The 26,648-nt window shown below is 52.2% G+C and overlaps 2 protein-coding genes across 6 annotated transcripts in view; both read right to left on the bottom strand.

The window, feature by feature from the left end:
• The window catches only part of LOC122390873 (gamma-aminobutyric acid type B receptor subunit 2-like), a 143,788-nt gene that overhangs the window by 59,251 nt on the left and 57,889 nt on the right, over window positions 1-26,648 (bottom strand). For all 5 annotated transcript variants that reach the window (XR_006258242.1, XR_006258243.1, XR_006258244.1 and 2 more), the window contains exons 2-6: window positions 17,634-17,771; window positions 16,754-16,921; window positions 8,485-8,868; window positions 6,939-7,049; window positions 4,602-4,736 (exon numbers count right to left, since the gene is read on the bottom strand). Coding sequence is in view for 2 of the 5 variants with exons in the window: in XM_043384288.1 (XP_043240223.1) it covers window positions 4,602-4,736; window positions 6,939-7,049; window positions 8,485-8,868; window positions 16,754-16,921; window positions 17,634-17,771 (936 nt within the window). In the remaining 3 variants the exon portion in view is untranslated. The remainder of the gene's footprint in view (window positions 1-4,601; window positions 4,737-6,938; window positions 7,050-8,484; window positions 8,869-16,753; window positions 16,922-17,633; window positions 17,772-26,648) is intronic.
• LOC122390874 (organic cation transporter protein-like) lies at window positions 19,849-22,238 on the bottom strand. Its single transcript, XM_043384289.1, has one exon. It carries the CDS (start codon window positions 22,117-22,119, stop codon window positions 20,464-20,466), a length of 1,656 nt encoding a protein of 551 aa, XP_043240224.1. The 5' UTR covers window positions 22,120-22,238; the 3' UTR covers window positions 19,849-20,463.

Below are 26,648 nucleotides of genomic sequence, written 5' to 3'. Positions count from 1 at the left end.
AATACAGGGTTTCATAAGTACAATGAAACGACACATTCGTTTCACTCATACAGGCACATGGGGCGGGTTAAGCTCGCCGGCCGGCCGTCGGCCGCTGGGGCCGCCCAGCAACAGCGGGTTAGCCTACCTCCCGGGGGCGGCAGAGTCCGTCAGCTGACCTTGACCTGCCGCGCGGTCCCGGGCGACGGACAGACAGCGGACGCAGGGTGGGAGCATTGCAGGGAGCTCGCGGGGCTGATGGCCACCTGTTGTTGCGTTGTAATTGTTAATCTCGGTTATGAAGATATACCGAAAGATAAATGCTGGCTCGCTATAGCAAAGCCTTTGTATATACACATAGAGGCCCAGCATACACACATAGGGGAAGGTGGGGTAAGACGGACCAGCTAAGGTTTGAGGCCGCATATCTTGCTACACTGCTCTCGTAATTCATATTATTTATAGTCTTCGGAATGCTCAATCCTTCCTCTGTTGATATGTGTAAAGACTAAATTTCAAATTAAATACATCTAGGTGGTGGATGCTCTTAAAGAGGGACATGTCAAAAACTGAGACAAGAAAAAACGTGGGGTAAGACGGACCACCCGGCAGTGCCTGCTATCCGTTCATGTGTGGTTACACTTCTGCTCTGTACTCTTGTAAGAAAAAGTAACCAGAATGGTAAAATAACAAAATGAGCCTTTATTCTTTACTCATGTGTGATGGAAGTGCAGCTAAAAGCTGGGAACATGTGTGTTGATTGTCGTTTGGCATGAATGCATGCTAACTGAGCACTTGCATGCATGGCTCACATGCAACAAAGACTCCTTCCTGAAAAATTAGCTTACTTAAACTTGTGTCAATGTTTTGGAAAAAGAACTTTCCATCTGCATATGGTACAATGGACCACCACAGGGTAAGATGGACCACAGTGGTCCGTCTTGCCCCAAATCTAAATTCTGTCATTATCATGACGTATATGTCAAATAGCCCAGCATTGCAAAACCTTGCCTTTCCTAAAGTGTGACTATAATTAAGTTTATAACTTTGTTCTTCACAGTTAAGAGCAAAATCGAAACTAATCATGCAAGAAAGGCGCCGTAATTGAATCACCCGTAAACCTCTTATATTAGATCGGTTTGACGAAAAACAACATTTTTCTCAATAACTCAAAAGCTATGCATCCTAGCAGCATGAGCTCAAGGTGGCCATTGTTACGAAGGAAAGCAAACATAGTGAGTGCATAAAGCAGTAGATACCTACCAGCAGCGGTTCAGCCGGGAGGGCTGGTGGTCCGTCTTGCCCCGCTGGGCCGTCTTACCCCACCTTCCCCTACCTACTTGCCACATACCCCCAGGTTCCCTGAATAGCCGCCGGCCGTGACATATGGCACAGCCTTACACATTCACCTGTGGCTTACAGAGCCACATAAATCACTTCGTCAAATCAACAATACACGCTCGGTCATGGGGATTTCAGTAGGGTCCGCTTACAAGTCTTAATAATTTACAAGGTGTGCAGTATATAACGCCTGGGAGTGCAAATCCATCCGAAACGCCCATTTAATGAGGAGTTACTCTGCAGGCCAGAATAAAATGGTTTTGGTTAAAATCGGTTAGGTCGTGTCTAGCTCGGAATATTGTAGGTAATTGTAAATTATATGACCAGACAGTCTTTCAAAGTTCAAATGAGAGAGCCACTAATGGATTCTGCTGACCAACACAACATCCTTGATAGGCTCCATGAGTTTTGCCGTGAGTTTCGCCGGCTGAGGATCCCTGTACCCTGGCTATTGCCTATGGCGAGCAGAAGTTAGTGGGTAATTGGTGAAACTCGGGCTTTCTGCAGCTACCGACGGCTGGTGGCCTTCCGTCCGGCCTTCCAAGACTGGTTTCGGGAGTGAGTTACACCTCCGGTGATGTGGTAAGATGGGGTCAGATCAGATGTGGTCAAGTGGCTATCTCCCTGAACCATTCATATTTGTGTGCCGTCATCCAGCACTCAGACATCAAATACCAATTAGATGTCAAAGCATTCAATCTGTTATGCTCAGCACATAATCAAATAAGCACAGTGTATCGTTCGGGCGGCACGCAAATTCAGCATTAGCGATACAGTCAATACAATGTCTGCCCACCCCCCCCCCCATCCCCCTCGGTCGGCGGCTGATTCCCCCGTGCCGGTCAGAAGGTCAGCGCCGTCCCTCGGGACTGAAACGCCGGCCCTCATTGGGCCGGCGCCGGGCTAAGTGGCCTTTATGCGGTCTGCGGTCCAACATCAAATGACGTATCGACGCCGGCAGGCACCACGCCTGACGGGGATGGATTAGCCTGGCCTGAGTCCTCGGTACGAGCAGAGATAGGAGAATGTCAAATGTTGTAAAACGATAACCTTATTTTTATTATACCTACATGGCAAATATTATGTTGATTATATAACCAGTATAACGCCTTATGGGGCGACTAACGGAGCGAGCGAGAGGGTGGGCCTTGCACGTGCGAAATTGCGAGGGGGTACCTCCAACTGACTTGTGTACGGCACCCTACTAACCGGTCTCTAGCGATTTGCCAAATTTGAGCACAATCGGCCCAGCCGTTCTCGAGATCTGGGAGCGGCATCCTGCACGTGCGCACGTGCAAAATGGGTCCCGACTGGCTTTTGCACGGCACCCTACTAACCGGTCCCTAACTGTGTACCAAATTTGAGCGCAATCGGTCCAGCCGTTCTCGAGATCTGGAAACGACCCCTGCACGTGCGCACGTGCAGCAGCACCCCAACTCTGGCACACGGATATGCAGTGCCTAGTGGGTGCCTACCTACATACCAACTTTCAGCGCAATCGGCCAAGTAGTTACCGAAATATTGCAACAATTGCAAAACTGACACCTCTTCGTTTTGCACGTGGCACGTGCATAGGGGGTCACTCACATGCATCGGGAATAGTCCAATACTTGGTAGAAGGAATGAAGCTACCCTATAAAAATTACCGCGTGTAAATCGGTCAAGTGGTTGCTGAGATATAAGCCTCGCAAAAGCGTGACCACGGCCGGCCGGCCGGCCGGCCGGCCGCTCATACTCAGAAATTTCCGTTATTCTACGTAAGACTCCGCTCGCTTCGCTCGCTCCGTAAACATACCAGTATAGCGCCTTTTGGGGCGACTAACGGAGCGAGCGAGAGGGTGAGCCTTGCACGTGCGAAATTTCGAGGGGGTACCTCCAACTGACTTGTGCACGGCACCCTACTGACCGGTTTCTAGCGATGTGCCAAATTTGAGCACAATCGGCCCAGCCGTTCTCGAGATCTGGGAGCGGCACCCTGCACGTGCGCACGTGCAAAATGGGTCCCGACTGGCTTTTGCACGGCACCCTACTAACCGGTCCCTAACTGTGTACCAAATTTGAGCGCAATCGGTCCAGCCGTTCTCGAGATCTGGAAACGACCCCTGCACGTGCGCACGTGCAGCAGCACCCCAACTCTGGCACATGGATATGCAGTGCCTAGTGGGTGCCTACCTACATGCCAACTTTCAGCGCAATCGGCCAAGTAGTTACCGAAATATTGCAACAATTGCAAAACTGACACCTCTTCGTTTTGCACGTGGCACGTGCATAAGGGGTCACCCACATGCATCGGGAATAGTCCAATACTTGGTAGAAGGAATGAAGCTACCCTATAAAAATTACCGCGTGTAAATCGGTCAAGTGGTTGCTGAGATATAAGCCTCGCAAAAGCGTCCGCACGGCCGGCCGGCCGGCCGGCCGGCCGGCCGGCCGGCCGCTCATACTCAGAAATTTCCGTTATTCTACGTAAGACTCCGCTCGCTTCGCTCGCTCCGTAATAAACAGAGGCAATAGTCTATGGTTTCCTCCTAAAGCTTATCGCTCAGACGTTGAGTCGCAGCTGGCATTACCACCATCCAAGAGCATCGCTCGGGTTTCTGCCTCTCTTTCCTCCCACTCAGTGCAGCGGCCCGATCGCAAACTTCTCTCGTTATGGCCGCTTGAGAGCGTGTTTTTATCGGCTGGCCTTCTCGACCGACAACCTGGCGGCGTAGCTCCGACGGCGCTGACGGGGAACGGTGGGGCCGCTCAGCGCTGACGGGGAGCGGTGGGGGTACACAGCGCTGACGGGGAACGATGGGGGCCGCTGAGTGCTGACGGGGAACGATGGAGGCCGCTCAGCGCTGACGGGGAGTGGTGGGGGCCGCAGAGCGCTGACGGGGAACGGTGGGGGCCGCTCAGCGCTGACGGGGAGCGGTGGGGGCCGCTCAGCGCTGACGGGGAGTGGTGGGGGCCGCTCAGCGCTGACGGGGAGTGGTGGGGGCCGCAGAGCGCTGACGGGGAACGGTGGGGGCCGCTCAGTGTTTACTGAGAATAAGCGCTGACAGAGGACAAAATGTGGCGGTCATCGCTAACAGAGGACAAGGAGAATGGCCTTCCAGTGTTCACGGGAGCCGGAGAGATCAGCAATAACGGAGGACAGCATAGCGGATGCAAGCCGCTGACAAGGGGACGGCGGGAGACGCTCAGTGACAACGGTGAAGGCTGGGGCTGCTGTCAGCATCATCAAAGCATGATAATGACATGTCACCAACCATTCTACTATACAATCGTACACTCACCGTGACACCCTCGAAGCTGATGTCGTTCAGGGCCGACTTGAGCACCGTCTCCCAGCGCTCGTCCTGGTAGCGGAAATCACTGAGGTTGGCCCAGCTCGGCAGCGGGGACTGGTTGTGACGGATGCGCCACGTCACCTGAATGAACGGCACACAGAGGACGGTGTCACCCGTCGGGCGAGGTTGGGAGTGAAGAACTGGTTAAATTTATTAGGTGTTTAATTTTTGTTCCATTGGTACTGCAAAATGCCATATGGCTATGGCAGATGGACAACTATAAATGTTGCACCAAATTAACCAAACATTCTGAATTCAATATGCATATCTTACTGTTCAAATCGGTCTTCCAATTAATCAATTATGCGCCACCAGAATAGTTTGTCCGTGAATTTCGCCTCATGCATATTCGCGTGAAGCGTTCTATCAGTCGGGGCGACTATCATGTCGATTCGATGACCAGCGAGTCGTGTGCGCCGACCCAAGTATGATTGCATATTCAGCGCCGGGGCGGCGGGCTGGAGTCGGGCAGCTCCGGGTAGTTTCAGCGGTGGCTGGAGACAGGGCTGCGGAGTCGGAGTCGGAGTCGGAGTCGGAGTCGGAGTCGGAGTCGGAGTCGGAGTCGCCGAAAATCCATCAACTCCGCAGCCCTGGCTGGAGATGTTGTGAAGCTGTATATACGGCCCTCAGAGGCAATGGCACTGCTTTGCGCACTTACTCATAGACCAAGGCTACGGCATTGGAAGGACAAAAATGATGATGTATGTAAGGCGAGCAATAAGGTCTGTATTTCATCAACAACTATCACTATTGGTGCAATAAATGATGGAATAACGCAGACTGTTAAAATAGGTTATTGAGTGATTTAAATTTTAAACTTAAATTCGTTTGTTTTGCATCTTATTCACTTTTTTTGTAAGTAAAATAGCAGCGGACCTGAAATCAAGAAATGGAGAGGAATTCGGTATTACCAGACGCTCACATTTTTTTTCGGCACCTCACACCCACGCCGGAAAGTCATCACCCACGGCACGGCGCGCACTTATGGTCCGCTGAGCAAACCGTTTGCGTTGCTGTCATTAACATTCGGCAAACTTTGGGCGTCGATCGGATCTGGCTAATAACGTTCAGCGTCTCGGAACTGACCGTTGCCATTATTTCGCCCCGGGCGCAAACAATCTTTTTCCGGTCGAGTGGACGACGGCCGACACGGTGCGGGGCCATTGATTGGTGCGCGGCTCTCCGATCTACGGGTATCGGTCGAGGGCAGAACAGGACCGACTGTAGCCGCCCGGCGCCCACCCTCCCAAAACGGTACACACTGGCAATGGTAAACCCGCCACCAAGGATGACTGAGGTATGGTGGCTCAACGGGCTCTTTGGGGACCTGAAAAGTTCACAACAGGCTGGGAAAATCCCACGTTCTAGCATTCCAATCATTTCTCAAACTTTTATCACGCTCAGAGTACTCGCAATTATTTATTCATTCCACATGTGAACAGCTTTGTTTTTAAGATCTTCAAGGAACCATTCGGTTGCTCCGCATCTAACAGCCTCTGTTGTTTCTCTTTTCTTCTTCGAATTATAGGAAGAACATATTCATAACTTTACTAGTTTATGGTAATTTTACACTTCATCAACGATTGGGACAGATAGGCTCGTGGATGATAATACTCCCAAGCAGCTTCTTCGAAGTGACGTTCCTTACGTTATGGGACTGGATGAGGTCTCATCACCGAGTTCCCATTGACGGCGGTGTATTTCTATAAAAATAGATCGTGCGGCTGCTGCCACCCGAACGGAGCTGAGACTAATGATCACAATCTCGGCCAGCATGGAAGACCCATCCCTCCCCCCCCCCCCCCGACAGGTAGAAATGGGCTCCTATAGTTGAAGATCGGGCTATCCTGTCCCCATTATAGCCTGACCTATAGTTGGATATAATTGGAGGTGTATAATTGGCACCAGTCCTGGTATAAAAGCGGTGCTACCTCTGCATCAATTTAGAACACTAACTGGTTAGAGAAGCAACATGAATTTAAGGTTGTTTTGGTATCGAAATCCCGGTACAATTGTTTCACGATATGTTAGGCAGAACTTATTTGTTGGAACTTGCTTGCAGAACTTGGACGCGTAGTAAAATTAGCACAAGAAGTTATGACAATCTATCTATGTATATTTGGACGATAATGACAAAACGGTTTCATTGCTATCACCTGAGTAGAGCTGATGAGATCCACGTCTCACCTGATGCAGAGCCGGTGAGATCCACGTCTCACCTGATGCAGAGCCGGTGAGATCCACGTCTCACCTGATGCAGAGCCGGTGAGATCCACGTCTCACCTGATGCAGAGCAGAGGCGATGGCCCAGATGCCGTCGTAGGCGTACCCGTGGAACCGAGAGTAGTCCTTCCCGCGGACGTGGTCGTATTGCTTCTTGTACTCGCTGGCAGTCTGTAAGGAGGCTGCCATCAGTGGCGGCATATCAACCACGACAGAGGCGATGAATGCAGTCCATAGACAGAGCAGACATCCACACTGTGGAGTGTGGAGCTCCCTTTCTGTCAGAAAAGTGACTCACTACGGGTGTTCGACCATGAGCATGCATAAATCCATCTGGCTCTCACAGCGCAGGCAATGATGCTCAGAGATTTTTAGTAGTCATATGGCCGACGTCTCGGTCTCGATAGCTTAGACTTCTCGCACCGTGACGCTCTCGTCCAAGATGCACGACTCTCTCTCTTTTCCGGTCGGGAGTATTAGAGCGGCGATATATCAGGCGGGCAGTGTGTCACCTCCCCAGATTTAGGTGACGTCTCTGAACACACTGCATCCTCTGCCAGGGCGGGCTGGGGGGGGGGGGGGAGGCCACTGCGCCAGCCGCGGCCGCCCGCAGCTCCTCGGGGCGGCCCCGGCTGGGCCCTAGAGGCTGACCGGACAGTCCTCAAAGGCTGACCGACTGGTACTCCTGCCTAATTGGGGTCAGTCTCTTACTCTCACAGCAGTACACACATGCATACATTTACTGCAATTCGCAACAATGAGCTAGAATATTAGCGCACGTCTGTTGCTCATGCGATGTTGTGAACTATTGCGTTTCACTTCTGATAATTGTTAACTAACATGACAAGCAGCAAACATTGTGTTAGTCTCTTATCGTGTTCGGTGCTGTCTTAAAATGGTTTCTTTGGCGAATGCTTCTTTCTGGCAAACAAACAAATGTTTCACTCTTCAGTTCCTCTCGGTCTGTCAACTGGCGACTGACACCAAAAGCACTACGTTTCAAACAAACGCAAACTGTCCCGCCTGATAGCTGGAAAAGTTAGTAGCCTTTCTATCTCTGGAAGAACTTAAATGTGCTAAAGTTGAAGCGTTCCACATTTTGAACCATATATAGCACAACTTTGCAAGAAACGACAGTATATCAAGGCTCTATCAAATCGAGTCTGAAGATGCCCCGAAAGTCAGCGATATGACTGGATATGAACTGAGTGGTTTATGTGCTGATTTCAGCCTGATAAGCATAACTTATTTTTGTTGATGCAACTCATGCCTTTAAACACGGATGTAAGTCGCATGCTAGTTTCATAAGCGACGGAGCATGTTCGCCGTATAAATTGTATGCTTGCATCATAGCTAATAAAGTACCTACTTATTCTATGAATTGAGAAAAAACCTGTGTCAATAAACATTATTTTGCCCAATCTAAGCATGCATATCACCCACACCAGCCGTGCCACCTGTCGTCTGCCCGCTCTGACCTGCCCCCCTCCGTGTCACTGCCCTCCCTACCCAGATCTGCCCTCCCCGTGTCATCCACCCCGCCCTGCCCCCCCCCCCCTCCGTGTCACCCACCCCGCCCTGACCTGCCCCCTCCCGTGTCACCTACCATGCCGGAGATGACCCTGCGCCGGCTGTTGCTCAGGTGGAGCACGTCGGTAAGCACGGCGCCCTGGAGTGCGGGCACCACGTCCTCTGGCGAGCAGCGCTCGGCCGGGTCGGCCGGCTCCGGTCCGGCGAACTGGTCCCGCTCCCACCAGCGCTCACTGTACAGTCCCACCAGCAGCCACTGGTAGCGGCGGCCGAACATGCCCACTCGGCGCGCCTCACAGAATATCCGCCTCGCCCAGCTCTCGTCAAAGCTGCCCAAAACTATGCGCACATCCTTGGCCTTCAGCTTCTCCAGCTGGTCGGTCAGCTTGCCGGCGAACGTTTCCATGGCAACCACGTCCACTTGGAATGTGTCGAGCAGCTTGACCATACCGTTGTGCGCCTGCCGGAGACGGTGCGGTCAGAGGGCGGTGGAGGAGAGCGGTCAGGGTCACCCGGTCCGGGCTGCCGCGGACAGGGGTCACAGCCTGGGGGACAGCTGGGCGTCAGCTACTCGAGCCGTGCCCATGGCAGCCGGATTTGTGGTCGGTGTCAGCACGTCGATACGGCGTGTTTGCAGACCATGTTTTCATTTGATCAGGCCATCCGTCTGGGAGAACCGTGGCGCCGACAGGCGATCTATCGGATGACCGCCTCCGGGGCCGGGGTCGTGCATCACGCGCCGCTCCGGCGGGCCACGCTCGCCGCCTTATCAGGGGCAATCGAACGGCACCGCCGAACCCGACCGGGTCCCTGGATTGATTTCAGAATGGAGTTTCCCTAAATTAGCTGTCATATGGAGCGAGACATTTAGGTGCCGACATATCGCCTTTATAGTGATATTTATTCGGAGAGAAAGTATGAATAATTTCGGCAGCTCGACCAGGTCAAATTTGCCATTTTGGTAACTATGATTTTAACGATAACAGTTGTAAGAATTGTAATTCAAAGTTCAAGCAAAAATCTGCATAACAGAATAAGTAGGTATTATGAAAATCAGTGTTGATTTATGCTGAGTGAAGCTGATCTCAAACTCCTCATGAGCCTGACCTGACGCTCTCCACGCGCTGATCATCCCATCCCCATCCGCCGACCGCTGCACTGACCGGCAGCTATGTCCGCCGACCGCCGCACTGACCGGCAGCTATGTCCGCCGACCGCCGCACTGACCGGCAGTTCGTGATAATCAGAGCCGCCACCCGCCCAGCGATCCGGGGCTTAGCGTCGCCCAGGTGACGGTGCCGGATCCGAGCGCCATCAGATGAGAAAGGTGAGACTGTCGCCGGTTATTTTTGGAAAAGAAGATCCTGATAATGACAATGGTTGAAATTAGAAACAATATAATCAAGTATTTGATCTTGTGATGAGTTCTTACAGCTGTGTTTTTTTCTAATTCAGACGTGTTTATAAACATAATAATTCATTCAGCGCAAATGTCATTTAAATCTGCCAAGACACAGCATTATGTAGTCACATGTAAACCCCGAGTGCGCCTGGACTAGCGGAGACGATGTGTTTCCTGATCTCTCCAGCAGCTCCCCAAAGGCAAGGAACTCTCTGATCCTCTCTGTTCCCCCTCTCTCTCTCTCTCTCTCTCTCTCTCTCTCTCTCTCTCTCTCTCTCTCTCTCTCTCTCTCTCTCTCTCTCTCTCTCTCTCTCTCCCCTCGGCACTCGGCTCTGTTTACCTGCGCCGCGGCTGAGCATTGCAATTAATGCGCCCTCGGCGGGCTGACAGCTCCTCTGCCGACTCAGGAGCCGGCCCCGGTGGGCGGGCCGAGTTGCTCTGAGTGCCAGCCTGAGAGGCTGGGGCTAACGACGAAAACACGCCGATCCCCGCACGGCGCCTCCCCCCCTCCCCCCGGCCTCTGCCACTGTCGCAGTTTGCCGGATTCTGGTCGCGGTTTCCCCAGGAGGGCTGGGGCCGCCACTAAATGACCAACTTTGACCGCCGCACTGTGGGGTTTTTATCGATCCTAGCACGAATTTATTTATATCGCGTCCTCCGCTAACTTAACTAATTTTATTTCACCTTCAAATGTTTAGGCTTAGGGTGTATGATCCCTGACAACATGGTTGGCTCTCCTGTTTGACCCCATCCCTCCCCCGCCCCCGCCCCACGGACTTAGCACTGAAGCGTTTTCGGCTAGCAATGCATCGTGGGCGTGGAAGCGTTAAAAAAGTAGAACGAAACTACAATCGTTTTAGAAGTAGATATTTGTTCATGTCTAGCCCAATCACCAAAAGGCATTTCGGGCTTAACCTTTGCACTTTGTTAGTCCTTGCACTTAAAGGGGGAGGGGGTCGCACAGACTTCTGTCCTCGACTTTTCGCAACTAACTCAAGCAAAACGTGGCGGATCACGACGAAACTTTCTATACCTTCGATTCGATCAATGTTACTCACACACTTAAAATTTCATGACCTTGACCTTAATAAAAATTTGACCTGTGACCTGTTTCACCAGACCATGTCAGGCTGGTACCGATTTGGCGCTTATCAGCGCACATTATCGGCGCGTTTTCAGTCTTGTTGTGGTTGTTAACTCTCCAAGGTATGAAATGCTGTTTGTTCTTTGCATTTTAACCCTCGCATGTGTGCGGCGTTTGCCAGCTTCTAATGTGTAGGGGGGGGGGGTCGGTTGGACCCCCCCTTGCCGTTTGGCCCCTGATCGAGCTAGAGCTTCGCGGAAAAAACGAGCGTGTTGCCCGTGACGAGAGGAAGCCGATGATACCCAATTTTAAGGTCCTAGGTCATTGGTTGACCTTCCAGGTCAGGTCAATGACCCAAAGTCGGGAAAATCGGGACCTGTTAGAAAGTCGTAAAGTGTGGCTGCTAAGGGGTTTTTCGGGGTGCTGATCACGAATATCGTGTTAGTTTTGATCACAGATGATGTCTTGAAGCATTTAGATCAGGTCGGGTCAGGTCAGGTCAGGTCAACCAGTAGGCGTCGTGACGGGTATTCGTAGTACGTGTCAACCGCCTCTGACAGCTTCGTAACATGTTACGAAGTCACCAAAACTACTTCGTAAATGTTCAAATTGCTGCTAAATTCGAATTCAGCTCCAAAAACTAGCCTAGAAACATGTAAAACTCGAAAAAGTGACCCGAGGTCACCCGAGGTCACCAAAGGTCAATGACCTGACCTGACCTTCAGGTGACCTTGACACACACGGGAGTAACATCAAATCACATGTTTGAACGTTTGAAACCACGAAAAGCTTGCAAACACGCGGCTAGTGCGAGCCGACATACCCGAAATCGCGATTCCGGCCAAACATGGTTTCGGAAAAGAGGTCACAGGTCAAAGGTCATTTGGGTCAGGGTCATGAAATTTTCAGGGTAGGTGTAAAATTGATCAATGCGAGGGTACTGAAAGTTTCGTCGCGATCGGCCGCTTTTTACGCGAGTTATTTGCGAAAAACCATGGGGGGGGTCCATCCGACCCCCCCTACACATGCGAGGGTTAAGGTCAGGTTAAGGTCAAATCAAGGTCATTTACCTTAGATTACCTTAGTTGACTTTTTCAAGTTATACGATTTTTCTAGATGAGTGCTTGGAGCTTATTTCGAACTTAACACCCATTTGAAGATTTAAGTAGTTTTGGTGCCTAACGGAACATGCTACGAAGCCGTCAAAGGTAATCGACGCCTACCTTCTATGGATAGCCGGCAAGACACCTACTGGTCGGGCCTGACCTGACCCGGCCTAGCATGAAAACATCATCCTTGATCAAAACTAGCTTGAAATTCGTGATTAGCACCCCAAAAACCTCCAACCTCACTTTACAAAGTTACAACATTTTTCGATTTACCTATATCAAAGCTCTGTACTGAAGTTCAATAAGGTGAACATTGGCGGCGATAGCCAATAAAATGGACGCAGCGTTGCAAGGATGTTGTTGTTTTGTTCTAAAAGAACATTTGGCGATAGAAAAATAATGTCAACATGGTATCACCCCCATCCTCCCTCCTCCCAACTCCTATATTGACCGGAAACCCCCAGGCGGTGTGCTGCGGTCGGGTAACTCGCCGCGGCGCGGCCCGGCGGGGCGTAAGAAACCACGCGGCACCGTCTGCTTTGACGTCTCATAGTGACTGGTTTAGGCAAATTTCGGCAAAAAATGAGAGCTGCCCCCAATGCAGAAATTATTGGAGAACATTTTGATATACATTTCCACGCGTAACACCTCGTATCAAACTTTGTAAGGCAATAGTTTGCTTGTCAACTCTCTGAATCATGAAGCATTTTAACATTTTTAGCATTTCGGTCAAAAATTATACATTTGGATGAATTTTCGAAATTTTCGTGCATACCATCATCTTCCTTATAAGTCAAAGATAATGAAAACATGTCGCAACTATAACCTGCTGTTCAGGGAAACGAGTGAGAGGGCGTTTTATTGTAGTGTGCTTTTTCGCTGTATGCAGGTAGCACGACGCTGGTCAGGACGAAGCTACACTTTGAGATGTTTTTTGAGGCATAAGCAATCATTTTACAGACGATTTAAGGTGTGATTCGGATGCGCTGGACAATTCTACGTGGAATGAATAACAAAAAAGTGGAAATCGAAATACTTTAACTTGCCACTTAATGCGTGCTAGGATGGCATAAGTCCCCACGGTGCGCCGACCTGCTTTGTAGGCGCCCGTTGTCCGGCCACCCGCTTTTTGTAAGCGATTACGTGCTGGACGCACAAAGAGGTAGAAAAGGAAACCTGATATTGGCCAGAAGCCTCAGGCAAAGTGTATGCAGTGGCACGCCTGGGAAGCCGAGTTCGGAAACTCACAATTTATTCGTACACGTTTTAACGTCTTCTCAGCCTGAACAAATATTACCGGCGAAATAAAACTTGCCATTAGAAATGGATATTTTCATTGGTGTTATTGTTGGACGCACTTCGCAGAAAACGCAGCTTACGAGATACAGGAGATACGAGTTGTTACGAGAGCACTCAGCACTCATTTATCTTCGATACTGTTTGCAGTGTATAGGAGTTATTCAGTTTCAAGACATGTATTAGTTACATGTGAGCAAAATGATTGTCTAGCTTGACATGCGCAAGAAAGACTAATGGCTCTCGGTAGAATGTTGAACCATTGCGCCCCCGACAGCGCCTTCATATCAGCCGAGCCCATATCACCCGTTGTCATGGATTCCATTTCCCTTTGGACGGCAGGCTGGTCGGGCTCCCTCTGCAGGCTGGTCGGGCTCCCTCTGCGGGCTATCACTGTGCCTCTGTCGCCTTTCACTTGAGTCGGGAGGATTGATGAACGAACGGAGCCCACATGGGCGTCGATTTATGATCAAAGCGATCGAAGACGATGGCCCAGAATAACTCTCCGTCATTGCAAATGAAACTAAATGGAGTGTGCCAGCGCTAACCACTCTCCCTAGCAGGTGGGCTTTTAAACATATGATGGTCAGCTGGTCTTGCTGCCAGTTTTATGCATGGCAAGTATAATCAAATAGGTAAGTGAGACACTCCAAATTAAATTGGCATAAATTCTTATTTCGGAAGCTTCAGACTTCAGTTTATGATTTACGTTGCCTATCGCCGTCCAATGCCAGCGCTTTTGCTTTTTTATTTTGATATTTTAGCTAATGAAATGCTCCACCTCCCATCTTTGCCTGGAAAAGTTTTAAGCCCGGCGTGACCAGTCACAATAGATCATCATCCGGACTGGCTTGCATTCAGAACTTGGCTAAAGCCACGCGCTTAAACTCGGAAATGCCTGGGGCGCTGCGTGCCGGCCGCTAACAAAGTCCGTCGGCGCCGGCCGCGGCAGCGCTGTCCCGTCGGCAGCCGGAGCCATCGACTATTCTTGCCGCACATACGGCGGGCGCATGACACCGTAAAAGGCGCGACCGGAGGCCCAGCGGCCAATCTCCACAGTCCTACCGGCATCGGGCGAGACACTGATGAGCACTAAAAGGCGGAGAGCCGGGCTGCCGGCGACCCCGCGGCCCACGCCGCCGCGTCATGGCACTGGTTGCCTGTTATATGCAGATGATGTGAAACTGTTCCACCGAGTGGGGTCCGATGATGATGTCGCTCTACTTCAGGCTGACTTAGACAATCTTCATAACTGGTGTAAAACATGGAAGCTAAAACTCAATCCGGTTAAATGTCAGACGATCACTTTCACCCTCAGGACATCTCCCATTCAGTCGACCTACAGTGTGAATGGTCACGAGCTCACTCGTTGTCAAGAGGTACGCGATTTAGGGATCCTTTTGGACGCTAAGCTTACATTTGCGCAGCATGTTGACGCCACCATACGGAAATGTAATAAGATGTTAGGCCTAATAATGCGCAGTGTGCAGTTGCCTCGATGTCCCCGGCGGGTCAAATTCAATCGAACTGCGCTGCTTGCCGCCTACAAGGCTCACGTTCGCTCGATTGCTGAGTACGGCAGCGTTATTTGGAGCGGCGCAGCAAAAACCCACCTTGTGCGACTTGAGCGAATGCAGCATCGTTTTTTGATGTGGCTGGCATCGAATTCGGATGGAGATGGCTCCAGTCTCGATTACGTGCGCCTCTTGAACCGCTTTGGTCTGTGCTCGATTAAGTCCCGCTTTGTACAGGCCGACCTTTCTTTCCTACTCAACGTGTATCGCAGTAGGATCGACTGTCCCTACCTGTTGGCAGTCTTTGGCCTAGCAGTCCCCAACAGACGCTCTCGACAGACAGGGCTGTTCCATGTACCGTTCGGTCGTGTGAATACTGTGAAGTCAGGGTTCACTGTCCGTATCCCTGCACTTTGTAATCGCTTCTTGCAGCATACACCCACTGCTGACATGTTGGCATCATCGGGTTCCGTTTTATCGGACATCCGAGAGTTTGCTCGCTCTCAGGGGACGTACATGTAATGTGCAGAATTCATTGTAATGTGCAATGTGCATGTGCTGCGTCACCTATTTTAATCGTGACTGCCACTGTAAATGGGCTGCAAGGCCTGTAGTCGGCTATTACAAATACAAGAATACAAGAATACAAGAATACACAGTAGGTACCCCCAGCGGGTCAGAAACGGGTCTGACACGGTTTGTGTCGAGCCCGTTCAGACAAGATTCTAACATGAGGTATTAGTTGTTCAAGACAAAAAGTTGCACGCTACACTTCGACAAAATGATATCGAACAATTGCATGCTAACTTGGCCTGAAATAGGGGCAGTAATCTAGAAGTTCTTCCGTGCTACAAATATTCACAAATATTTTATTGTCTCGTTAATGTGAATAATACAGTATGCAAACGGGTTGACATTAGTCATGACTCATGTTGGAAGCTGCACCCTTTTCATTTATATCATATGACTATTTCATTGTCAACGTGACCGTAGCACACTACTCGTATGTCTGATTGTCAAGCAACAGAGTCATGTTTAGTTAAAGCGTGGCATTCGTTACCTGTTGTAAATGTCTAATGACCGCAGCACGGACGTATGAATCATTTATCGACCGCTGTAGCCTACATGCAGCGACTAATTCCATTTGTCGGCTGGTTGCAGGTCACCAAGTCGAGTACATATAAGAATACTTCTCGGTACCTTATGCAAGAAACTCCGTCCGGCTAGTTATTGCTGTTTACATAACGGTGAAACATTGTAGAACTTGCATTAACAAACTTTGCGCATTCAACTTCGTAATTAAGTTCAAAGCGTGCTCATTATTTGATTCCGTACTGATGAAGCTAAACGCTAATGCTGTGGCCAACTTTATTGTTCATTACCTGGTTCCGCTGCACCCTGTGAGGACTGTGATGGAAGGCCCCCCAGTCCCCGCTAACCCCTAGTGGTTTCGCTGCACCCTGTGACACCGAGCCGCACCGCTCATTGACCGCGTGCCCAGCGGCCTGTTTAATTGCTCCAAACGGCTGCCACGGAGTACGAAACACCGCGGGACCATTCATTAGCGCGTGGACTGTGTCCGCTAGTAACCGCCACTGGTGATCAAGGTCCTAAACGGAACTGATGCAACCAAATAATATCATTCCTTCGCGGGTCAATCCCTCTACTGATATTATTAGCATTGGTGCATACCCTTACATGTTAGACTGTGCCATTTACATGGCGTTAGAAGAGGCACTTGCTGAGTTAGAGCCCAAGCGGCCGTGAAGGAATCACACATAAACGGTAAAAAGTCAGGGAAACAATGTAATGCCAACGAAAGCTATACAGTTAGTATGTGACATGATACTTTGTGATACTATCTGTCCACGAGGACGCAACATTCGCATCTTTTTGGTAAATTGAGGGGGCGTATCAGAATTAATGACAATGTTACGTACCAGTGTGTAGCGGGGGTCATCCTGGCAGAGTGTGCCGACCCTCTTCCAGCCGTGCAGTTTGACAAACTCCACGCGAGCCACGTCCAGGTAGCGCACGTTGGGCACGATCCGGTAAAAGTTTGGAAAGTTGCGCTTGGTGAACATCGGGTGCGTGTTGGCGTAGGAGAGCTGTAAAACCACAAACAGGTGGCCGTGAGGCGAAAACAAAACGGAACGGCGCTGAAAAAGTTAAACGCACAAATGCGTCGTGTTTTGCGGAATCAAAACTGCCGAGTTCACTTCCCTGTCTGGGCTTCCCGGAAAGGGAAATATAACGACAGATGGTTGTCTTTAATCTAGGTTCAGGTAAATAAGACAAACATTCCTGAACCGAACCTTCCGAATGATTTACTCGTAATTAATTTCAGATGTAGATCAAACACAGCCGACTGCGATACACTTGGAAATCAATGGGTGATTCGCGACCCTTCCAGCCCGCTGGCGGCGGCCGCTGTTGCGTGACCGGCGCATTGTGTGCTGATGATAGCCCTCATTGGCGTCATTGGGGGAATTTACGCCGCGCCCCACCGCCGAAATTGCCGCCGGTGGACGGTGCCAAATGCCCCAATGAACCGGCCATCAGCCAAGATTTATCACGAGTCGGGACCGAGAGTGTAAAAAGATGAACCAGAGTCGCAGTGAAAGTGCTGTATGGTCGGATTGGCAGTGGATATTCATAGCTTTCTAGAGATTTTACTGCCGCAGCTGAAACTCCGAGCAAAGTGCCGCTACAGTGCACCAGAAAAAAGCACAGCGCAGCACAGAATCGGACTGCCCCGTCACCCGTACCGTCCTCCCAGCCGCGCCGTCTGCCGGAGGTGTGCGTCGATCAGGGGCTCACCTGGGCCAGATTCCAGTGTTTGGACGCCTTGGCGATCGGATCTGTGACGTGCGTGCACGCCGCCCCGAACAGCACCATCTTGTGCGACCCGTTCGACATCATGTCGAAGAACGCCTTCATCGCCACAGCTGAGCTGCACTGAAATCACAAGAGGCGGAACAACGGGTCACAATAGTGAAACGTCATATGCTAGGGAGTGAGGTCAGCCCATCAACTGAACAAGGTCAAGCTGAGCCTTCGAATGCCCTTGGAGAGAGTACTCGGTACTCCACAATCAGCACGCTGGGTGACCATCGAAAAACAAATCACAATGGCAACACACGATGCGCAGACTATTTTGTATAAATACCCTGCCAGCTCGTTTTGTAAATCGACCCGGCGCGGCGGTGGGGCGGCGGCAGCTCGTCACTGGGGAGACAGCGGCAGCAGCGGCACCGTCCGCCGGCACCGCGGCGAACAGTGCACACTTCATTTCCGCCACCTGACTGGTTTCATTTGTGTAAGTGATGATGGCAGCAAAGATGGCCGACGGCAAGGAGGGAGGGGCGAGCAGACCGGTATTACGGCCCGGCCCGGAGAGGAGTGGTGTCAGTTCACGGGGTCCACGGCAGGAGTGGAAAGAATTCTAAGCAACTTGGAACTTCCTTAATATTTATCTATGAACGTGGGACCTTTGAAAGTTTCTGAGAACTTTATGAAGTTAGTTTAGATCAGTAAGTCGCAACTAGTGGATGCCAGCTAACGTAATATTTGGTAAATGTTGAAGCAAGATCTCTTTGAACTATAATAAACCTAGTTGCCAAGTAGCAACTGCAACAGAAACCCCATTCAATTACAGTTCTTATCAAGGTATTGCTGACGGATGCACCATACAGCCTCATCCTTTTTTTTAATCACCAGCCAGCTCCACCAGAAAACTCCCAATCAGGATCTACAGCAGTATGTAGGCTGAGACTGTCCAGTTCCTTGGAGTCCATTAACGCTCGTTAAGACGGGCCGACCTGCGGACATCCGCCGCCCGCGGTGCGCTGACCGGCCGCACTGCCGACCGCTCAGCGGACATAACCGAACTCCGTGTCCGGGCCGGCTGCTGATGACCGTTAGGGGCGTGACCGGGGCGCGCAATGAGCCCCCCCCCCCCCACCCCACCCCCAACCACAGCTCCCAGCGGCGCCGACAGATTCCGACCGGGAGCCAGAAGTTGAGATCCGGCTGCTGCAACTTGCAGTGGATCGTAAGCGTGAGTTATGATCGGTCAGAATGAACGATGAGCAATAACACTACCGATGCGCGGCCAGGATTCATTTCTCATTTGGCGTTGGGCCGAGTTGGACGGTTGGCGGTGTGGCGGTGCCATGAGGGGATGATGGTGTCGTAAGTCCGACAGCGTAAAACAAATTCGTGTCCGGGTTGAAGTCGTTCGTGGCGCTGTAAAGTGTCGAACGTGACGGCGGCTGGAGCGGGTTCCGGCCCATCGTTCCGGCCGCGTCGGGCCGTTTTATGCAACACGGGACAGCACGGTGCACGGCCGCAATCGAGTTCCCGAGTGGAGTGCGCCGTTTATTGCGTGTCCGGCCGGGGAGCGCACGGTCAAATCAGTGGCGTCACTCATCGGGCGACGCACCTGTCCGACGCACGGCTGCCGGGTGCCATAAAACACACATCCAATATCACTGGCCGTCAATGGGGCGCTGTCGGCTGCCGTTATCGAAATAGTCCCATGTTACTGGCCGTCGGTGGCCGCTCACATTGACGGACCCAGTGGTGCACGCTGCACCACCGCGGCGGCTCGATAAATCGAACGGCCGCCGCCCGCCATCAGCCGTTATGCCTCGGGTTTGTGGCTGGCGCTGGTAGGCTTTTACGCCCCTGGCAGGCGCTACTCCCCCCCCTCGTCGCGACCCCTCCCACACACGGCGAAAGCACCCGTCAGCGTACACAATGGCCACATAGAGACGGCGGCTTCTGGGGGCAACAGTTCCACCCTGTGGTAATAGCGCTCAGTCATATACGGCTCCGCAAAAGTAGAAGCAGCGGTAATAGCAGTGGCAGTTGTAACATTAGCCTGCAGTGGCAGCGGGGCACTGTGGCAGCAGTAGCAGGAGCGGCAGCAGCAACAGTAAACGGTTTTGCGTGTATCAGAATTGCTGAAAACGGTCTTATTCTTCTGTATCTCAGATCAGTTGTTTAAAATGTAATAAAACGTTTATCAAAAGTAACCTCCAATATATTGAAACGCAAGCCCATGGTGTCATCAAGTCCGCAGTATACCTCCCCTCCTCATCCGGCACTGGATGTCTGCGAATTCCGTCACGGCCTCTCAGCCTGGGCGGAGTGTCTCTGTACCGGGGAGAGCGCGGTCATTGGTATTCCGGCCGAGCCGATATGGCCGGCCGTGACCGGGGAAGGACGCACTGCAGCAGTGTGTGTCCCGGCTTATTCTCGACGGTCAGACGAGATTCGGTCATGGTTATCCAGAAATCGTGTGGAACTGAATAAAGGACGCACTTGAGAGGCATTGCAAACAGATTGGAGAGTGTGCCGCGAGTTCGTGACAAACCTGAGAACGAAAACAGTACAATAACAACGATGAACGGGGAAAATTGGTTCTAGGGCTTTGAACAAATCAGGCCTTACCTACATACAGCAAGGGAGTCTGGTCTCATTCTGACATTCAGCCCAGCACCGCACGACCCTCAATCAGCGAACGATAGACTCTGTTTTGGGAGCTAGTTAGTGGTAAAAGTCGTGTAATAAAATGCTTATTTTTGTTGATGTGGTCAAAGCTGGCATTTGCACACTGACCAGGCACTCATAGATGTGAACATGTTTAGTTGGATGTAACATCAGTTATCGTGCTGTCGTCACTGAGGGTCCGCTCGTACACGGCGCCCTTCTTGAAGCGTTTGCGATGAGCGGCGGCCTCCACGTCTGCCACCGTCTCGGGCATCGGTCTGCCGGCCGTCTCGGGCAGCAGCAGGGCCGCCAGGCTGGCCAGCAGCACCACGGCGCCGAACACGGCCGACGGCGCCAGCTCGTGCAGGCCGCTCACCAGGTCCACCACGAACGGCGAGACGGCGCCGCCGATCCGCGAGGCCGTCTGCTGGACGCCGAGCGCCAGGCCGCGCTGCTGCGTCGGCATGAACTCGGACACGTAGGAGAACATGTTGAACGCCGCCGAGACGCTCAGCTTTCCCACCAGACCCAGTACAAGCCACAGAGTGGCGTCCTTCTTGATGAAGACGAGGAACATCGCCATGGCCGTTGTGAACAGAAAGGTGATGAAGCAGCGACGCCGACCAAACCGGTTAAGCAGTGGGTAGATGAAACACGCAGGAATCTCCACGACTCCCGACAGCGCTACCGCTAGGTGAGGACTCGTGCTCAGCTGTGACATGTCGAAGGAGATGCCGAAGTATGAGCCGGCTATGGCAAAGCCGATGTACGTGCTCGCCAGGGTGTATCTGCGCATCCGCGGCGTCCGCACCAGGTCGAGCGCGCGCTGAAACGCAGAGTCTCGGCTGTCCCCCTTCAGGGCCTCCTCGCGAGCGATCAAAGTCTGGCGCACATCGGACATCATCTTGAGCACCTCGTCGTCCGACGGCATTGTTCTGCGGTTCCAGCGGGCGCCCTGACGCAGAACCTCCAGCGCCTCAGCGAACCGACCCTGGACGAGCAGCCAGCGCGGCGACTCGGGCATCAGCCAGAAGTTGGGCAGGAACAGCAGGCATGGGACGGCGAACGCCAGCTGCAGCAGCCAGCGCGTGCGGATGCCGTGCGACGCGGCCGCCACCAGCATGGTTCCGAACGAGAACGGTAGGAAGGTGACGGTCGTCAGTGCCGCCCGGTGCTTGCAGCCGCTCAGCTCTGTCACCAGCACGAACTGGCTCGCGATCATGGAAGCCATGCAGAAGCCCGTGACGCCACGGATCACGACGAAGCTGACATAGTCGTCCACCAGCGCCGCGGAGAAGGAGCAGGCGATCACGAGCAACATCACTGGCAGGAAGACGGGTCGGCGTCCGAACCTGTCCGTCAGCTGCCCGCCGAGCAGCGAGCCGACGATCCCTCCCAGCATCAGCACAGACTGCAGCATCGACAGCATCGGCTTGCGGCCGCACACCAGGTTCCACTCGGTCACCACGGTCGACTCGTACATGGACGTGTCGAACACCCAGCGCGAGCAGGCCACCCCGGAGGCGTTGGTCTGGTGACACTGAGGAGTACCCTCCGGCAGAGACTCGAACGTGGCGTTGGTGTCGAGCCCGTCAGCGCACTTGAACGCCGGCGTGGCGCCGATGAACATCATCGACATGGAGAAAGACGGGAAGATGAGCCACATGACGGACATGTAGCTGATCAGCATCACCTGCCAGCGCCCGGTGCCGCAGCACCGCTCCAGCACGTCTTCAAACACCACAGCGGCCTGTCCTCTGCTAGCTTCGTCAGTTACCAGCTGTAACATCTCTTTGTCGGGTCCTGTCATCTTCAGAGAAGCCACTTCTTTTTCCGGCAGTTTGTTCCTCGCGTTTCTGTGTGCTCTCTCGGCGGACGAGTGGCCCTTTGGCGGAGTTGTCCGACGACCTGTGACCGTCTCGGCGCTGAACGCTCGGGCGACTGAGGATGGGCCCACGCGCTGACTGTCTCAGCTACATACCCACCGCTTATAATGATCTCCTGTCACTCAAGACTGTTTGGCCGACACGGCAGGAGGCAAACACAGTCCAGAACTGGTAATCGACCAAGACATTATGCTTAGGCGTTTAAAACACAGTTAACTCTGCAGAAGGCAAAGATGTGTTTGTTTAAGAAGATCCGGCGCTAAAACGTCCTAGGCTGCTAGTTTATCAATGCTGTGGTAAGTGCCAATGGTTAGCGAACATTCGCAGCGCAACGAACATTAGGTGCAAATATGAGCGACGAATAAATATGTGCTAAAAAACAAGTTTCAGACTCATTAGGTGTGATAAAACTCATCAGCCTCGGAACGGGTTTTCGCAATTGTTTGCAAATATTTGCAGATCTTATTTTCGTTCATTCACCTCTAATCTATCCCATTCCCAAATACGTACCGATCACCGTAAATTGCATGATACCCTTTCGTTATACAAAATTCAAAGACATCCCAAAAACATTTTCGGAAAAGACTGAATATAAAGCAAAACAAATATCAAATCTGCCTTAGTTAAAAGCCCAGTAAATAACTGAAGGCTTATTACCAATAACTAGTAACACCGTTCGTTAAAATTTGTCTTCAACTGAAACAGATTAATAACAACTAAACACTATGATGAGCGTTGAAAAACAAAATGATTTACATTTCTATTGCGCATTTCGCTACTACTCCGTTGGTGTTAAGATGTCGCAATGCCGTGACGCGGGGTCGTCAGTAGGCCGCCGCGCTCGGAGCGCTGCATTATTTTCTCTCCGCCGGGACACCCGTCGAGCTGGGGAGGGGAGGGGGAGGGGTGATGGGCGCGACAGAGCGTCCCACCGGCGCGCGGCGCCGTCCCCGATCATCATCGCCGCATCTGCGCCCGGCTCGCTTTTGTGTCGCGAAATGGACTGGCCGAGAGCTCCGGCAAAAAGGCAACGCCCCAGAGGGAGGCCATTAAAGCTGGGAATTGAACGATTGTAGCCGGCCCGCAGCTCGAACAGAATTTGATCGTGCGATCCGCTGTGGTCTCCGATGGTAGTCCAGATAGCGGGAAATCATTGAATAACGCAGCTGTACGTATCATAGGCGGATGAAATATCGCGGATGTATGATGCTGGCGTCCCCTTAGCACGCTTAAAATGCACTAGCATTTAGTAGGAAGTGGGTAAATTGTGGTGAATATATCTGCTAAGTCTTAGAAATAAGCAACGTAAGTGATATTAAAGCAACAGCTGTTGCAGGATTTTACCAAAAGCTTTTAAAAACCTCTCAGCATTGTCTCTAAGGAAGTTGCATATCAAAATGGCTCACTCCACCGGAGAGCAATTTCCCTACATCCCCTGGAGTGTTTGCTAAGCTGATAAGGCTCTGATGAACATTTTCAACACCGGCCACCTAATGCTGAAGTGCATTAACATCTCAAGTTAGGGCAAAGTTTGTCGCGCTGACGGGCTCCGCTCCATTAGCCTGAGCCGCTCTTCGCGTCGGCTCTCCACCTGTCTTGTCTGCTGTGCCGCAACACACCAAAGTTCGGCGGCGCAGTCTACCCACGCAGTAGGTTAGCCGACCGGCGACGACTCGCCGCACGGGCAGTGTTTTTCGCAGTCATTGACATACGGGAGCCGTTTCGCACCGGCTGTCGATCGGGTGAGGCTCCGCGGCGCTGGCGGTGGAAAGCCTCGGCCGCCGGCGGAGAGCTGGCACCTTTTTCCGGCCGGTGGCTGGTCGCTGTATAATCAGACAGCGCGGCGGGGGCCGGCTGGAGCGGCCGATTTGTCCGGCGGCGGCGGCGACAAATCGTCTGTCCACAAATCCCCCCTCTACCCCCAGGATGTCCCTGGGGCCGCCGGCGGTCTGCTCCACACTGGTTAGGACCGCCACCGGCCGGCCGGGCGGGCGCCCAGCCATGACCACAATTATAGGCGATATATAATGCAGCGGTGGGCGGGAAAATTGGCACGGTGATAGCCGTCCGGGCGCATTTAATCAGGTAGTAGTACTACGGAGGCAGTCTGGGCTGTTCCAGACGCCGTAGAAGCCACCATTGTCCACTGGTTAAGTGCAGGCTAGACCATGCATGTGTGAGCAGCCGATTGCATTAAGGGAAAACTGGCTGCAGACTGGGTGGTTCTGAGTTAAGACTTTTGTTACATTCACATTTCAAACGTCACTGAAAATTCCGTTGGTCTCGTTAAGTGTTCTCGAAATCGAAGTAAAAGACAACTCGCCTTCAACACTGGTCCTCACTTAGCGTGGACAACTTTATAATTATGTAATCACGCCAGAACTGTAAAGAAAGCAAATTAGATTGACATTTCCCAGGCTTACCGGGTTTTGGCGTATTCCGCCATGAGCGACCAAAGTTTCCTAGATCAATCAGAAAATGGCTGTCGTATCCCGAGTTTGTAGCCGTTGGGAAGGCCGGCCGTCTCTGGGGAGGCTGGTGCTGACGTCATTGGGCAGCGGCGCGTGCCGAGCAGGGGGGAGGGGGCACAGCCGCCGCTGAGGGGGGAGTGTATCACAGGAACTGCCGGGCCAATGTAGTGTATCACAGGGCTCAGGACTCGCTGGGCCATACAGGAGCCACATGGCTAGAGAGAAGGTAATGTGTATCACAGGAGCCGTCGGACCAGGGAAGGATCCTAGGCTAGTGTACCTATCACCAGGGCTGCGGAGTCGGAGTCGGAGTCGGAGTCGGAGTCGGAGTCGATTTTAGAAACCCGAGCCGGAGTCGGAGTCGGAGTCACCGAAAATCTGTCGACTCCGCAGCCCTGCTAGGTCTGCGGAGTCGGATTCGGGAGTTGGAGTCGGTCGGAGTCGACAATTCTGCCCGGAGTCGGAGTCGGAGTCGGAGCTGGTTTTTGAAAGCCCGAGTCGGAGTCGGAGTCGGAGTCGGAGTCGCCGAAAATCCATCGACTCCGCAGCCCTGCCTATCACAGCTGGGGTTTTCTTAGATGGGACGTAATGCATATTTGCATGGAATCTCCAGGGGAAGAGTGTGGAATAAATTGAAACGAAGTAGGAATCTCCACATGAGTCAATATTTTCCCCTATAACTATGTAAGCCGACATAATCATTTCTGATCAGTTCGGCATGCATAGGTCTACTGGGATGCCGCGTATATTTCTCAAGTAACGCTCGGTGCCCTGGAGATGAGTAAGAGGCTCATAAATCGGCACCGGGCGGCGGCTCGTGTGTTAGTTATACTGGTAGCACCCGACGCCAGTAGGGATTGCTGTCCGACTGATTGGTAAATTGGTATTAACAGCTCCTTCCGTACGGCGTCTGGCCATATACATACTTACGGCTGCTAGGTGGCGCACATTGTATCGGCCGTGGCATCCATTATCTAGATTACAATGGTGCTGGACGCGGGACGGACCGGACCGAGGGCCGCTGCATGCAGGCACAGACGTACGAACGGGGAGCGCCGGCACGGACACTGCTGCATGACTGTCAGCGAGCTGCCGTCAGGAGAGCGGCGAGGCTATCAGTTCTCAAGGCGATAAAAAGATACTCAAAATTGTTCTATATTAGCCAGTAAATATAAACATGTCTATTCAAGTCATTAATATTCTGACGCATGTATCTTTTATATCATTTTCTCAAGAAGAAGTGACAGGACTGGGACTTGCCAATTCAGCACGCACACAAATATCAGCTAATCGAGGAACATGTCCCACAAACTCCAATTTAAGTCGCTGAACTGTTCACCAAGACTGCACAAACAGCCAACTAGAGCTAGTGTTTGCGGGTTAACGAAGTCAACAGTGCGTAACTAGTGCTGAATCATTCATCGTCGCCATCGCTGTGGCGGGAGCTGACCACTGTTGTCGGTCCATCGACCCGCGTCCCCCCCCCCCCCCCCCCCCCGTCCCCCCGGCGGCGGCCGAGGGCCACCCACTTGGCCCCGAGTGCGGTGGCCGCTGACCAATACCGCCGGTCGACCCGATCCGCGCCACCAGACACCGATATACTCGACACGAGCACGGCGAGCCGCGACCTGCAGTGGCGAGCCCCGGCCCGGGGCACAGCAGCCGCAGCGCGTCTGTGTCTGTGGTGTTTTATGGAATACAAGGCGATATCTCACCGCGGCTCCGGCTGACCAATCAGAAAACACAGCTGGTTTTGCAAGAATATACAATTTGCAAGAAACATCCTGTGCAAATGACTGGATAGAAATCCAGACTCAACTAACGCGCCGAAAATTGTCACCAACGCTTGATCTTTCACAAATGATTTTTTTTTTTGCATAGATCACTGTTTCCAGAAATGCCTTGATACCTAAAACAGCATTTCACCTGGCGAGCCACAAGCTGGCGCTAACGAACGGCAGCTCGTTGGTGGCGTATTTACG

The sequence above is a fragment of the Amphibalanus amphitrite genome, unplaced genomic scaffold (genome assembly GCF_019059575.1).
Source record: "Amphibalanus amphitrite isolate SeventyFive unplaced genomic scaffold, NRLGWU_Aamphi_draft 000413F_arrow, whole genome shotgun sequence".
Lineage (NCBI taxonomy): Eukaryota > Metazoa > Arthropoda > Thecostraca > Balanomorpha > Balanidae > Amphibalanus > Amphibalanus amphitrite.
Note: the sequence above shows the minus strand (reverse complement) of the source record. Positions and strands in the feature narration are given on the sequence as shown.

Bases quoted from the DNA above. Each gene is read 5' to 3' on its own strand.
- LOC122390874 (XM_043384289.1), bottom strand. From the start codon at position 22,119: ATGACAGGACCCGACAAAGAGATGTTACAGCTGGTAACTGACGAAGCT.